Source organism: Harpia harpyja, chromosome 10 (genome assembly GCF_026419915.1).
Source record: "Harpia harpyja isolate bHarHar1 chromosome 10, bHarHar1 primary haplotype, whole genome shotgun sequence".
Lineage (NCBI taxonomy): Eukaryota > Metazoa > Chordata > Aves > Accipitriformes > Accipitridae > Harpia > Harpia harpyja.
The window spans coordinates 37523492-37539558 of record NC_068949.1 but is presented as its reverse complement, the minus strand read 5'-3'; the positions used below and the strand labels follow the sequence as shown (position 1 = coordinate 37539558).

The 16067-nt window shown below is 42.6% G+C and overlaps 2 protein-coding genes across 9 annotated transcripts in view; one reads left to right on the top strand and one right to left on the bottom strand.

The window, feature by feature from the left end:
- Positions 1-10126, bottom strand: part of FHIP2A (FHF complex subunit HOOK interacting protein 2A) — a 36254-nt gene extending 26128 nt beyond the window's left edge. For both annotated transcript variants that reach the window (XM_052798375.1, XM_052798376.1), the window contains exons 1-3: positions 9999-10126; positions 2488-2566; positions 370-539 (exon numbers count right to left, since the gene is read on the bottom strand). In XM_052798375.1, coding sequence (XP_052654335.1) covers positions 370-539; positions 2488-2566; positions 9999-10043 — 294 coding nt within the window. In that variant the 5' untranslated portion in view covers positions 10044-10126. The remainder of the gene's footprint in view (positions 1-369; positions 540-2487; positions 2567-9998) is intronic.
- LOC128146728 (spidroin-2) lies at positions 10021-14626 on the top strand. 7 transcript variants are annotated; one of them, XM_052798389.1, is made up of 6 exons: positions 10021-10757; positions 11065-11166; positions 11598-11736; positions 12311-12394; positions 13553-13655; positions 14133-14626. In XM_052798389.1, exons 1-3 carry the CDS (start codon positions 10021-10023, stop codon positions 11731-11733), a joined length of 975 nt encoding a protein of 324 aa, XP_052654349.1. In that variant the 3' UTR covers positions 11734-11736; positions 12311-12394; positions 13553-13655; positions 14133-14626. The 7 variants fall into 7 exon arrangements, with proteins under 7 accessions (XP_052654349.1, XP_052654347.1, XP_052654348.1 ...); XM_052798387.1 differs by lacking the exon at positions 14133-14626 and adding an exon at positions 13774-13810 and having other exon boundaries at positions 13603-13655; XM_052798388.1 differs by lacking the exon at positions 14133-14626 and adding an exon at positions 13774-13810.
- The last annotated feature ends 1441 nt before the right edge of the window (positions 14627-16067 follow it).

Below are 16067 nucleotides of genomic sequence, written 5' to 3'. Positions count from 1 at the left end.
TTTGTATTTAATACAGCACTTTTCACCCAAGAAACTCCCAACACTTAACAAAGGACAGAGAGGGATAATTTGATCTTGTAGAAGCCAGAAAAATTCCAGACTGAACAAAAGTGTTTCTACTTCAGCTTCACAGTCAATATTATCAAAGTGGTGAGTAACAAATCTCAGGCTTCTGCCTTAGCATCTTACTGGTTGTCTCACTTTGATCACACTTGTAAAAGACTGTTATTTGTAATATGTTGGTAACATAAGCAAACACCTATTTGCTAGAGTTCAGTGTCCCACACTACCACCTACTGTAGAACTTCAGTCCCTATTACAATTAGGAGCTCACACAAAGGATAATCTGCTCTGCTGAGAAGTACATACATCAGCTTTTCCTAGTGTGTAGAGTGTCTCCAAAATCTTGTGATGTAGCAAATACTCCATACATGGTCCTGTTTCGCCTGATTCCCTCTCATTTTCTTCTTGAACTAGAATATCCAGCATCTGTTCCAGGTGAGAAGGAATGTTGGTATCAGTCACAGGAGCTTTGTCATCTAAATAGAAGAGATGTGCAATCAAGAATTATTAAAATATTGTCCTCACTTTTCTTAAGTTCAGTTCCAAATTTAAGATTTACAACATGACCACTCATTTAAAGAATCTTATATATAGTATGTAAGTTTTTTAACATGTCTTAAATCACATCTTCAGAACCGTATCTGGAAATGTAAACTGGAATATGCATTAGGCAGATATCTAACCTTGCAATGGGGAAAAGGTGAAATGCCAAATTTCAAAACATGCATTAATTACACAGTCAAAAATGAAAACTTTTACACCCAGAAACCAAGCTTAGGGAAAGAAAGGTTCCACTCTCAATCTTCCAGTTAGTATCCACTGTGTCTTGATAAATTCCTCTTTGACTCTTCACATAGTATTCCAAAATCTACAAACAGCCTCTAGCATCAGCTTAATTTGCAGCTGATCAGTTCCTTTACAAACTAGACAACTAAATAAATGGTTTTTCTAATGATAACAACAAAGAAAACACAAACTCTGTGATGTTTATTCTTCAAAAGTTTTTAGATTTGTCTTTTATACTTTCTGCATTAAGACAGCATTCTGTCAGACTTCATGAAGGAAAGGGTAAGACTCTGATTTCATTATACTAAAGTCATGAAAATGCTGTTGATTTATGCCACTGGCAGCGGGAGCTGGCATTAACATGTTGTAAAGCACATCCACACGTGCAGATCTTCCTTTTTATTTTTTTCAGCTAAATTCTCCTTGAACAACTATCCCACTAGGGAAATGGTTACTACTTCTTATGCAATAACCTAAAAATAACTGTCACTTGCATGCAAATGGCAACAAGATCACAAAGGAAAGCTGCCATGTCAGAGTGGTTTTGCTCTCTACCACAACCTCTAGTTAGCCTAGAGTGTTTTGCTTGAATTTTCTAGGCATAATTCTGCTCCCACTGCAGAGGACAGAAATACATCCACTGAGTGGAAACTTGTTTTTCATAAGACTTTTGAAAGTCTGGGAGAGAGGTCAGCTTTTATTCTGCACCACATAATCACAGGTATCAGCTTTCCCCTACCACCCTGTCATTTCTACCTTAGGAAACATCACATAGCGTTCCAAAAGATGGGGTATTTAGAACCAAGGGTCAAGTTTCAGCTTGTAAGAGTAAATATTTATATAAACAAGATCACCAGTCCCAGACACAAACACAGATTCAATAGCTACTCTAGCAGAAATGCAGAACTACTAAGCTTGAGGAAAGCATGGTAACATTTGCTTTTAAAACTTAATAGTTTAATAACTAGGACCAAAAAAAAAAAAATTTAAATGTTGCATAACTGTTGTAGGAAACCAGGGAAAAGTTTAAGAAAAAGCAACTACAGCCATATTTCATCAGAATACCCATTTTTTAGAAGAGCAGAATAAAGTCTGGATAATTTTTAATGAAATGTGTTCTAAATCTGCTCACAAATTCACTTTTCAGAGCTATGTTATCAACATACCTTTCATGGAGACAAGACACTAAAGAAAAAATACCTAATACTGAGTATACAGAATTCATATATGTCTGGCAAAATCTATGAACACAAGATTTCTTCTGTTAAAATCTTGGAAAGAAAAAGAAAATCCCTGATGCAAAACAATAAAAAGGTTAACAGCAGGGACTGCATTTCTGTAGCTGTCTGTTTAGATTAAACAGAGTATGTGAAGAGAGAAATTGGGTTGGATGTGAAAAGGTAAAATTCTCTACATGGTTCTCAGGAAAGGAGACCTTCCCTCAATCGTTTTTCATGCCTCCTTTTTAAGGGATGAATGGAGGTATACAATATTTTTAATTACTAATTATTATTGTTTGTATTTTGATGAAAGACATGACTCATTTTAGTATTTCTTAACCTTTACTTTTTGACGACACCGAAATTGGGAATTCTAGTTTTTACAATAAAGAGAAAAAAACAGAATGTTTTCTTTTACCTGATGTCTCTATGTAGTAATGGGTGATTGCTTTCCAGTGGTAAACAAAATCTTCTTGTAATGGAAGGGAAGGTGCGAGCTATGCAGAAAAAAACCCAACAAACAAAAACCAGTTAGGAATGAAATAAACGTATTTCCTCAGAGATTAAATTGAATTTTATCTTATACTTGGAAGTAAACTGCTACAGACTAGTGCTACAATTCTTACTCTCTGTGCTCTTTTACCTTTAACAAGGACTACATACATGATTCACGGCATGAGCCCAATGTCAAACTGCCTAGCTCGTGAACATCAGTGATAATCTTTGTGAAGTCTCTGTGACCAGATGATCTATTTGAAGCAACAAAAGCAACTGTTCATGCAGCAAAGCAACACCAGAAATGTAGGTTTGAATTGTTTAGATCTCAGAGTTTTGTCCTGTAGGAAAAAATTGTGTTCTTTTACATCTGCTCTTGACCCCATCTTCCCTTTCTGTACACTCTGTTCTCCTTTCTGCCTCCGCTCCCTTAAAAATACCAATTAGCTGCTTCATACAGTTTTTGCCATGCCTTTTTTCCCTGTTAACCACAACTATTAAAAGATCTTTGTTTCTTTTTTTTTTTTGCATATCAGGCCCATCCCCAGATGTTGACAGGTTGCTTTTTTTTTTAACAAATACATTTCTTATTTCATTTCTGAAAGAAAAGGAAGTTTCTTCTTTTCTGGAGGAATTTGGGATGGCCAGTTGGGCATGTCTGGCACCTAGGAATAACATGCTGCAAGAACAAAACACAGCCTTCCACCCATTCAACCTCAGTATTGCTCCTTCCTCACTGAGCTTGAACCTGTGCCAGGGCTCAGTCACCCTCACAGTGAAAATGTTTTCCCCCCAGAAGCTACAGATACCACATTTGAGACTAGTAACTCTGAATTCCTGTAGTGTCTCCTTGTAGGGCCTGAAAAGTGCTGAGTTGCCTCAGTTCTTGGACAAACAGAAGCACAGGGCTCAGATAACTGTATACTCTACACTGGGTAGTGTTGGTTTCTTTGAAAAAGCCTTGGAAGTTTTCTATATCAGTCTCTTCTCTTTGTGGAGAGAATGACACTTAAATTTATCTTGGTAAAGACATAAAGCCCAGTATACGAACAGCATGCCCTGCCATGATAAGGAAGTGGAATGCTAATTGTTAAAGACCCTTTGCACACAGGACTTTGAAATGCAAGACTTTAAAAAAGTAGTAGTGCTTGGTAACTATCTACGCCTGCATCCTGCATGTGTGGAAATGTGCCCTCACAAATGGCTACTAGGAAATCAAACTGACATTGCTTATCTATTCCCTGAGAGTCTGTGGACTCATTAAGTCTTCCATATTTCCATGCTCGGCACTGAGAGTAGCACTTTAGCACACCAGCTACCACAGAACAAATATCAGGACACTGCACACTGGACAAAACTAGTTTATTTTACTATAAAGTTTACTAGGTTATTGAAATTCAGAAGAGTAACTGAACAAACTGAAGACTGAGCATATGATATTTTGTATCATGCTTCGTATGTCACACTTGCTGCTGTAGATGTGTATTTCAAGCAATGTAATGGTAATTCTGCATCTTCCTGTAATAAAACTATACCAAAAACTCAACTCTGGCTGATGAATAGCAGAGAGACCACTTTTGAGGAATACCAGGCCTTTCAGACCGCTCTATTTCCAAAGTAACACACGATAGATAACATTAAAGATTTATCCTTGACTGATGTGATTTTCCTCTCCACTTCTTCTAGCCTCATCTGCCTCGAGATGAATTTAGTGCCTCTGAGCAGTGCCAGGAAAAGGATTTCACTTCTCAGCACTGTCAATAATTTATCCACCGCGGGAGAGAACTGTAGATACAGACATTCTCCCTCCCAACACACGCCTCCAGGGACTCCTCTCAGAGGTGAAAAGGTAAGTCAGGGACAGCTCTTGCCCTTTTTAATTAAACTACTCAGTGATTTCACAGAGTCTTCTCTGATTGACGACTCCAATACAGAGGTACCAAACAGAGATACCATTAGCATGTGTGTGCACCTGTGCCTGTGTACATGCATGCTTATTGGGAATATATGATCAACCTTGCCACCAACTGGACCTGGTGATACGGAGCTGTGGGAGCTTCGCCTGCATTGGGCTACCAGACTCAGCAACTCCCAACAATATAGAAAAATTGTACGTCTTTAGTTGTTCAGCTAAAGTAACCCCACCCCCAAATACTCCCACCCCCAAATTCCTCTTCCCACCACAGGCAGACCTAGTATAAATCTGCTTTTTACAGCACAGCTATTCCAGGGAATATTTAAAAGAGATGTAGCTCCAGCAATGCTATGTACTATTCTGAGAGAAGTATTTTGCTGACAAAAAATGAAAAAAAACCCCAACTCTCTTAACTTAGTTATTGAGACACAAAATCAAGGTAAAGCCCAAGACCAAGACACCAGCTTATACACAAAGAAAGCCCAGCACTGGAAAGCATTAGAAAAATGTAAGCTCCCAAACACTTGGTTGGCATGCTTTAACCCTACTAGGACAGGTAATTCTAGGATGAAATTGTAGTTTCTATTTTAGGATGAATTATCAGCTACCAGCTGAGATGAAATATATGTTACAGTTGCCAATCTGAATAATCACTCTTTTGTAAAAGTACACATACTTGTATAAAGATTCTGAAGCAAATCAAAATTCATTGTGAAGGCCATTAATTCCTCCCATTTGTCTAATTTGAAGGAATTACCTTAAAGTACAGTTATTTCTCACAGTTATATTAATTCATTTTGATGTAATTACGTATGTTCTTACTAATTTTGAGCTATCGATTCCTAATCTCAAAGTGAAGTTCTCCTCCTTTGGGGGAAAAAACCCAGCGTCTTAAAGATTGCAGTGTAGGTGTTGGTATATCAAATAGCCAAAACTCACTGAACACTACTAAAAACCAACAGCCATTTGAGCAGACATTGATTAGCTCTTCCATCTGGTCCCAAACTCCAGCAGTCGAGCTTCCTGGGAGTGAGCAAGTCAGTGTTCTCATTTACAAGCTAAACTTAACACATGCTGCCTTATCATTCTGGTGATGATTTGTTACTAATGATTGAACCCCAATCCTTCCAGGAAAAGTGCTGTTCTCAGGAGAACTATAGGTCTTTGACCAGAACTGTAGTCTGCTCGTTATAAAATCTGTCCAAAATACAATTCCACGTAGTTTTCAGAAGTATATAGAATTTGTGTTTAGGCAGGAAAAAAACCCCAAAACGTCAAGTGCAAAGAAACCTATAAATATTCAGAATTTAACAGCAATTCCTTTATGCATGTAAAAATCATTGTCATATTTTTCCTGTATGCTTTTCAGAAGTGCAATTCAACACTGAAAAGAATGGAAAAAACGGAAGCTGGTGATATCCCTCAATATCTTTCAGACAAGTTTACAAAGTAAAGAAAACACTGTATAAAAGAATAACAGGTACTGTCTGGTCAGATGCCAGAGTATAAAAGCAAGCAGAAACTGGGTCAAAGAGAAACAAAGGGGAAGTACATGCACACTCCCCTGACTGAAACAAGGAAAACTACAGCAGTCACTCAATGTTTTTCTTCGATCTTACTACTTCACTAATGTGAATGCTTGCCCTGAGGGAAAATCTGAAAAAGGACTAATGCTTGAGGTTTATTTTATTTCTTCAGTTGATGAATGCACAGTTTATAACAGTCACTGCTTTCACATATAAAATTAAGACTGCACATGCTTGCAAGCCATGTGTTAAATTTTGTCATCGTGATTTGTTAATAGCAGCACAACATTAAAACAATCAGTAATATGAGGTCATTACATCAAATCAAGTGGGTTCAAGAAGAATAAATCTTGTTCTGAGTAGTTATGCCATTAATGATTTTGGAGCAGTACCTGTAGCAAGTGACTAAGTTTCTTTCAAAGCTCAGTTTCACCTCAAAACATGAACAGAAAAGAAGCTACTTAAAAGTGTGTTAAGGTACCAGTGTAAGAGATACAGTGGAATAATAGGTTGGTAGAGAGGGGTCCCAAAATTGTGCAGCAGACACCAAAATCTAAATTCACTCCCAGATACCGAGAAATACAAATAATCTTGTCTGACAGCAAATTGCAAAATTCAAAACAACCAAAATCGTATTTTTCCTGCTCAAGGTACACAGCTCAAAAACACCCTTTTGAGTTGACTATTAAGATGAAACATCTCCTGAAAGCCCAAATCAACCACAAACAAAAGTCCTTTGAACACTGAGTGACCACTTCTCAGACAAGCTATTTTGTCTAGGGAGATGTGAGTGAAGAGCACAAGATAAGAGAAAAAAAAAGTCTAACTTGCTGCTTTGTTATTGTACACTACATTTTGTATGTTGCTGAGAATGTAGCGCTCCTGGTATACATTTGGGATAAATGTATGCATAGCAAAGAGAAAACACCTTGGGGACAAGCCATATATAAACTGTCACAGATTCATTAATATTAACCCCATAAAGCAACAACACTTCTATTCTGCCCTGAGGTAAGGTAACAGAACAAAGACTGCAGTCCCCTCCACCATTCTCACCAACCCACCCAACCCAATTTAAGGATGCTCTGTCGAGATGATACCACAGTGGTGCTTGCTCATCTGGATGCTGCAGAGAAATCCAGAAAGAGCAAAAATATCTAAAATACTGGCAGGATTGACATATGATAAGAGGTGGCAAAAATTAGGATTCAGTTGTAATGAAAATCAGGAATAAGATTTCACACACTTGGACAATTCAGGCAGAAGAGATTGAAAGTTTTGAGTTATTCAAGGTAAGAAAAGGTCTTAATAAAAAGCAGCTGGTCCCTTATGTTTGCCTCATCACAGCTGTGTCATGAAGGCAGGCAATTAAAGAGCAGTACACTCAAACAAGTGAAAGGCAAACACTCCTACGTGGATTAGACTGTCAACCTTTGGAACTCCTCGTCATAGTTCAGAGAGATGGCATATTGAGGGTAAGATAACAACGATTATCTAATAACATGGGAACTCTTACTATTTAAATGCATATCTCTAAAGTCGGCAGGCCTGCAGGCCCTGAGGCAGGACAGGAGCATTATATAAGTGATGTGCAGGAGAAACGACAGGGGAGAAGGGCTACCCGAACATTTCTGATTTAAAGTAGTCCTACCAATGAAAGCTAAGCCTAGGCACTTCAAGTGTATTTGAGTGCCCAGCTCAGCTGAAAACTGTTCAGCTGCAACTGAATTCCTTTGGGAGGCAGGCACCCAAATGAGAATTTATATCTTAGTTATCAGTGCTGTTGCTGATATTCAGGGCTGAAACAGTCCATTTGAGGCTGCACAACCTATACTTGCTCTGCAGCAATAACAGCAAGTAAAAATGATGCTCCGAATTCTCTAGGTTCTGAAAACAGCAAGCAGCAGCATCAGGGTGGACTTATATTTAGGATTTACACCAGTTTTCATTTTCAGGGTAGCAAAGCTAAGTAGCCCACATACTTTAATAAAAGAGAGAATGAAACAATGACTTAAAGTCACATGTAGCCCCAAAACTGGTTAAAAGTTTCTATTTCTCAGTTCTGTCTTTGAATTAGGGGGTCAAACTTCCTAGATAGAGTAAGAAACATTCTTAATATCCTTTTGCTTTTGTGATCCTGTGTTTCATTCCTAGCATGCGGTGCTCAGTATTTGTCACAACCCTGTAAATGCAACTTAGTGTAGTATTTATTATCAGGAGATCCACCACAGTGGTGTTAGCAGGATGGGGCAATTCTAAAAGGGACACTAGAGCTGAGCAAGGGCATATAGCATGTTGTTTGATAGCAGTCACTTGCAAAATGATGTTATCAATCTGTTTCCGGTTTGGTTTTTTTTTTTAAATTAAAAAAGATCGTCTAGTCCCTACTATCTCTACTTTTCCCCTTTTCCATTCAACTCTTTCATTTTTCCTAGTTTTTAGGGATCTCAAATAAATGCAGTTCTTTTTATTTATTTTTTGTACACAGCAGTAATGTAAATGTTCTTCTAGGAATAACTTTTATTAGCTATCTTGAACCAGTAGACCTGAAAGGATAACTTCTCCTCCACTCCTGCATCTCTCAGTTATCCACTCTCATTCAAAATGTGGCACAGCTCACCACAACAAGATTTCTTTAGTCAGGCAGCCACTAATTTCTGTTTATCCTCCAATGAAAGCACTGTCTATTGAAGGCATTCATATGTGGTCATAGAGAGTTTTCAATTAAGCCGTTTCATCATTATTTAAAACATTTCTTTCCAATTGCCACTCTACGACTAAAAGATCAAAATAGGTACCTGCAATTATTTAATACATGTTTAACTTTAAAACCCCAATAGTCCTGCTAAAGATTGCAGAACTACAGGCATACATAGAGGCAAGCATATGCTTAATGCTTAAGTATTTGCAGCATCAAGGTACACATTAATGCACAAAGGGTGCCCCTCACAGGAGGTAGGATTTAGCGTGCATGCTCTTTTTTCAACCATTTGAACCGTTTCCTTCAACACTTTCTGCCTTCACTTCCAGCAGTATTTCACTGCCAGTTTTTAGCACCTAACCAAAGCTGCACCTCTTCAAACTCGGCCTCGTCGGTATCTTGGCTCACTGAGAAAGGTGCTGAAAGCCAGAGACATTACTACCAGGACCCCACCTCACCGAAAAGCAAACAGAAAGAAACCGGGCAGACAGTCGAGTCCTGATAAGCAGGCAGCTGGACGCGGCCTACAGAAATGGCAGCTTCGGAAACAGGCCCTGCTGCTTTCCTCTCCCCAGCGCGGCGATGGGCACCGATGTGCGACTCTCCACGGCGAAACCCAACTGAACACACGCAGCCCCGGGTGCCCCCGGCCTCCCCCTCCACCCTACCCAGTTAAAACAGAAACCGGGGACGGAAACGGCGGTTTGGAGGTGACAACGTTCACACAAAAGCACCGGAGACAGCGACTGTTGTCCGCTGGCCACGACAAGAAGAAAAATCCTGAGGACTTTTTCCTGAATTCACCTCCTTTCTCATCTGTTTCGCGGACAGCGGCCGGGCCGGGCAAGGGCCGCCCTCACGCCCGGCGCCGGGGCCTACCGGGAAGGCACGTTACCGGCCGTGACAGCCCGCGGGCTGCTCCCGCTGGCCGAGGGGGCTGTGCTGGGCCCGCCGCGGAGCCCCGGGCACCAGCCGCTCCCTCCTCTCCCGCCATCTCCGGCTCTCGACAGCCCTCGGCCTCCGCCTCCCTTCCCCGCGGCAGGGGCGAGCCGGGATCGGCGGGGCGGCGGCGGCGGCTGCCGGCGGATACGCCGGCTCGGCCGGGGCCCCTCGCCGCCAGCCCTGCCGCGGCAGCAGGCCCCGGGGGTCGGCGGCGGGGAAGGGTCGCCGCGCTCAGGCACCGGGCCGAGCCTCCCCCCGCGCCGCGCCGCTCGTCCCCGCGGGGCCCGCTCGGCGCCTAGGCCCGGCTCGCATCCCCGGCGCGGCGTGGCCGGGCCCGCCGGCGGCCTTACCGCCTCCACGGCGTGCTGCAGGATGGAGGTGAACTTGGAGAACATCCTGTCCCGCGACTGGAGCAGCCGCTGCCGGGAGGACCGCGAGAGCTCCTCGATCCGCCGCCGCCGCTCCAGGGTGAGGGCTGCATGCGGGGGCCTGGCCGCGGGGATCGGGCGGGCGGGCGGGCGGCCGCCGGCTCTTGCCTCTCGCTGCCGGGCGGACACCGTGGCACTGACACCGCCGGGCTGCGGCGCCGGCTGCCGAGGCGCCGGGTGTCCGCCCCGGCGCGGCCTGCAGGGGCCGCCACCCCCCGCACGCAGCCAGCCGCGCCGCGGGGAGGCCCGGCCCGGCCCGGCCCGCTTGGCCCGGGGCGGTCTGGCCCGGGGCCCGCGGGCCTGGGCGGCCGAGAGCGCCGACCTGCCGCCGGGGCGGGGGCGCCGCTGGCCGTGCCCCTGGCATTGTCGATCGAACCGGGCCGCTTGTGCCGGGGCTGCCCAGGGCAGGGACCCTCTGCCGGCCCCCAGGGTGCGGGCGGTGTGGGACACCGCCGGGGGTGGGAGCGGGCAGCGAGCTCGGGGTGCCCCGGGCCGGCCCTCCGCCTCTGCGGCCAACTGCCGGGCAGGGAGGTGGGGGGGAAAGGGGCGCCCACCACCGCTGTCACCGTGCCCAGAGGCCTGCCGTCAGCCTCCGACAAAGGTCTGCGGGTCTACCCGTCCCGCTCTGCCTCCTGGGGGCTGGGAGACAGCCGCCTCCACCCGCGCCTGCCAGCATGGAGCGTAAGGAGCGGGCCTGGCGGGGGTGGCCGACGGCCCGGCTTGCTGTCTGCTGGGACGGTTGGGATCTGTCACTGTCTGCAGGGACTGTGAGGTCCTCGGGGAATGCCCGGCTCTCCACAAAGCAGCGTAAGGGTGGTGAGCTCAGAAAAGTCGGTCACATCTTGTTGCTGCTGGGCGAGAGGCCGGTGGGGCTGGTGGCGTGGGCCTGGCTGATTGCGGTCCTTCCAGGGCTTGTGGAGTACCACAGCACGAGAGGGCTTGTTGCAGTGCGCGTCTTACCTGTTTCACTGCTGTTTTTTTCCCCCAGAGCTTTGAACGAGACAAAGAGGGCTTTATTTCATCTCCAAGCCAAATACTTCAGAGAGAAGGGTCATCCCTGCCATTTTCCCCTGCCACAGGAAAAGCAGAGGTAAGGTGGGGTGATCAGAGGTTATAGGTGTAGCCAGTGGGCGGTGTGAGATGTTTTGGGCACAGCTACAGTTCATGGGATAGTGTGGGGGCTCTGGGCAAATGGAAGTTGGGGAACAGGGTTGATTTGGCACCGGGGGAGCAGAGTGAAATGTTGGGAAGGTGACAGACCAGTATGGCAAAGGGAAAAGAACCTGTAGTACCAAATGGAGAAAAACTTTCTCAGTAATATTTGGAGAGGAACACCAACTTCCTCATATGCTAGGAGCAGGCAGAGAGAGGCGAATCAAAAGACAGGACAAAACTACTATTTAACTGCTGTGTTTTAAGTTGTGTCATCTGGGAAGTCTGATGATGACTGTTGATCTTGTGGTGAAGTCTTACTAATGATTCTGCTGAACTGATTGTTGTTACTACCTCCATGCTTTGCAGGCATGGAGAGCCACAGTCCAAGTACTGTATGGAAGTAAATACTAGTTGTATGTGGACACCTTTGCTGAAGTGGCTAAGGAGCAGAGCTAGCTATTTCCTTCTCAAAATCCAGATGTATCAAATAACAGACATTTAAGAGGTAATTATGAAAAATCTGCTTATTGTGGGTTTGTCAAGTTATGTTCTATAGATGTTCTTAAGAAATGTAAGTTTTCTATGTGGGTAGTCATGTGATGAAACACACGTACCATCTCTGTGTTCAGGTAATTATTAACTGGATGGATGCTGCATTTGGAAGGTGCCCATCTTCTATGATTTAACATCAAAGGTTCTATTAGACTTTTAAAATGTGCTCTAGGAGGCAAACCCTTCTTCAGATGAATTTAAGTGGTGTCTACTATAGTTTTGCAATACATCCAGATTATTATTAATACTTATGTATATTTTTATATGTAAATACTTATATCTATTTTTATTTATATTAGTATTTTTATATTATAAGTACAGTTCAGGAGCTACATCCAGCCTGCTTATGTGGTTTGTATTGCAGGTTTGTATTGCTTTCATTAAAAAAAGAAAAAACAAATGACAAGTTGTAGGTTTGAATACAAACATGTTGTCAGCAAGTGGGCTGAGTAGTGGTACAGCTTTTCTCCCATCAATGTGAGGGTGTTCACCGTGTTAATGGGGACCTTCCCATTCTCTCACCATAGATACCGTTTTGGAGCCTGCATCGTTTCTGAAGAAAATGTGGATTTAAGGCACACGTGCTTGATTAAGGTGTCTAAGAGAACATGGTAATTTAAAATGCTCTTTGCAATCCATTTGTTTTTGCAAAAATGTCTTTTGGGTGAGCCTGGGCCTTCCCGTCTCTGAGTAGCAGAATGAATAAAGAAACAGTAAGGTATCATGAAGATATAAAAGGAGACAGTTTTATAACAGTGAGAGTATTCCTAAGCGTACTTCACAATTTATGAAATCATAAGTCACCTCTTCACAGATGGCTAGGTAAAAGCTTTTCTAATGCTTGAGGGCCTCGTTATTCTAAGAGTGCCTGATGTATATAAAAACATTTTTTTTAAACAGAACATTTCATTGTGGTTGGAATTCAGATTTTGGTTGCAAAAGTGACTTCTTATTAGGACTCCTCAATATGAAATGCCTTGCAGTAAAGGAAACAAAGAAAATATCACAATTATGTGATTATCCCTAAGCCTGTTAAACAAATTGAGTCTCTGCAAATAAACCTGCTTATACTTACCAATATATTGAGCTTGAATTTGTAGCCATACTGCAGAATCCAGTCTGTGGTGCATATACGTGTTGCACACTGTAGATAGGGGGGTTTTATGTTCTTCTAAAGTAGTCTCAGTCTTCTCAAGTATATGGAGTTATTTCTCACTGCTGGGAATATTAGATAAAGTACTGGCAGACCAGTAGTAATGCAAGTCACTGGAAACTAATGGAAAAATTATTTCACCAGTTTCAGTGCAAAAGAACTCAGTTGAGGTTACATTCTGTCTGGATACTTCTTGTTCTCATTGGAGATGATTCAACCGGAGATGACTCAGTTACGGACAGGCTACCAATGTCATGTCATATGCAACAATACATCTTCACCTGCTCATGCTTGATGTTTCCCCTGAAAAACCACGAGTATTACTACTTATTTTAATACTCTTGAGAGCAGAGCTCTGCTGGTTTTGGGGTTTGTAGTTCTTTGGCAAAGTAGTTCTTTTTTTGGGTGGCACATGCAGTGAGTTAGTGTTTTGCTTGAATGTGAGTTACGACACAGCTTGAAAGTGAGGCTATTTTAATTGATAGGGCTTTTGGGAACTAACTTTTCTCCTTCTTCCAAATTAAATTGTCTAGATTAAATCAGTTTAAATGGAGTGAGACAGTGAGATAATGTGCTAGCCTTTCTCTCTGAAAATCTCTCTGTCTCTGCTATTTAGATTGATGGCACCAGGCCAGTCTCTAATGGATGTATTTGTCTACATTACAGAAGAACTTCCTGCAGTCTGGACTTTTCCTTCAGAGAGGCTGAGGATTTGGAAGGTACATTTTTGTACCCCAGGATGAAAACATGCTAGTAGAGCTATGCATAATATCTGTTTATATTCTGCGCAGGAATTTATTGTGTTTATAATAACCAGATTGACATCTATGTTTTCAGTGACTACTTGGATGAAATAAAGAATGAAGTGTTAGCAGCTCAGCATCATCTCTGCTTTTGAGGAGGGCTAAAGAGATGTTTAAAATCATCTTCTGATTCCAGCCTTTATTACAGAAAGCAAGCATTCTGTGCATTGGATACCAAACAGCATAGTGTGACTGAAGTCCAAACTATGCTTCTTCCAAGTTTAATCAGTGTCTTATATGTAGTATCATACGTGCTTCTGTTTGCTGTCATTTTCCATCATGAATTTTCTGGTTGTCTGCGCTCTCAGCTGCGTGCAATAGCTCCCTCTTGCTGATTCGCTAGTAGCACCATGTAATCAGCTCATGCAGTATTTCTTTAAATCCCATTTTCAGGCATTTCCTGGTTTGTGCATCCTGCTCCGTGACTGCACGTCTACTCCTGCTCTAGAGACATTAATTTGTCTTCTGATGGGTTACAAACTTCCTAGTCATTAACCTATTGTCTAATTACTTACCTGTCACATCTGCAAGTGTCTTTTTACTCCATCACTCATTGCTACTGTGGAAGACACAATACTGGACTGGATGGACAAATATGCATGCCCAGTAGGCTATTATTCCTTATGTACCTACCGCAGTTGCACTGTCTGTACTACCCTGCTTAGCTTATATAATGGGTTGTAAAGGAGACCACAAGGAGGTCAGAAGTCCATGTTGTCAGTGAAATGAGACATTTATTTTCCAAACACATCATTCTTTGCTCAAATGTTTCTATTCCACCGGAAGTGTTATAATCCAGGCTTTCCTCTATGAGTAAGTACATGAATGTTCAGCCATACAGTATCTGCAATTGTTAGCATGTAATAAATTATTGAAACCAGATAAAATACTCTCAAATATGATCAGTTAGAGCTTGGCCAATTTCACTGAAGTCTGCAGGTTAGCAGGACCACAAGTTTACTTGTTCTTGTGGTAGTGGAAGATGGAGCAAAGAGATTAAGGATAAACTTCTGGGTTTATGCTATATTGCAACTGTAATGACTGCAAGAGTCTGAGTGTGGTATGAATAGACATAAAACTGGATTTTGCCCCAAAATACTGGAAAAAAATAATTGAGTGGTCCATCTGCTATAAATTGGTTCCCTCAATCATTTGTCTGTGTACTTGCAGAGAGGGAAGTCTAGCAACCAGAATCTGTATGTATTTCTGGGGAGAATTTAGGTGCTTAGCCTGGACCCTACTAAGAGATTTCCAAGTAATTTTCAGGTCGGCTCTGACTGTGTTGTTTGTTTTCTAATGCATAATAAGATTTCATTGTTACTTACATCTTTGGATTTAGGGCTATAATCTGTTAATCCCTAAAATGTCATCAGATAATCTGTTTAATCATAAGCAAAAGCTGATGTTGATAGTCAATACGAGTTATGCAGAATAGTTCAGGCAATACTACTATGCAAGTATAGAAACTTTCAGCAGATCTGTTTTGCATTAGTCTACAATTAAAAGTAGGGGTTTTTGGGGGTTTCAATTCAGATATCTTTGTCCTGAGGCATAATTGAAATCTTTCGTGGAGTCTGATACTAAATTTTGGCATTGTAAAATGTCTTAATTTTGAAGCGTCTCCAAATATTTATGATGCGAGGTACTCGGTAGTGGCTTCACGATTAATTTTAAATTATTGATAGCACAATTATCTAGAAAGGCCCAAATACTAGTGTCACAACGCTCTCCAGTGTTCACTATCCATAGAGTTACATGACAAAAGTCCAGTGATGTTCTTCAATATTTTGTTAGACTTAGAAGGCAGCCAGTAACTCCTGAGTTCCGTTCATGGCTTCTTGGTAGGAACCTGCTCTTACCAGCAGAGGGCACAGGGTGACCTGGTTTAATCTGTGGGACACACAGCAGCAATATTCAGAGAGAATCTCTCATAGCTAATTTGGGGGGAAAAAATAACCCTATGTATCCTGTGCAGAACGAATTAGTATACCAACTAGTAATGTTACCTCTGGGCTTAACTGCTGCGTGATACTTGGCTTGTAAAAGCTTTGGTTGCTACACATGACAGCCCATCATCTTAGCAGTTCACTTATCCCACTTGGTTCTCAAATGCTGTTATTTAGAATCATAGAATCATAGAATCATTTCGGTTGGAAAAGACCTTCAAGATCATCAAGTCCAACCATCAACCATGCCCCCTAAACCATGCCCTGGAGTACCCTGTCCACTCGCTTTTTGAATACCTCCAGGGATGGTGACTCAACCACTTCCCTGGGCAGCCCATTCCAATGTTTGACAACCCTCTCAGTAAAAAAATTTTTCCTAATA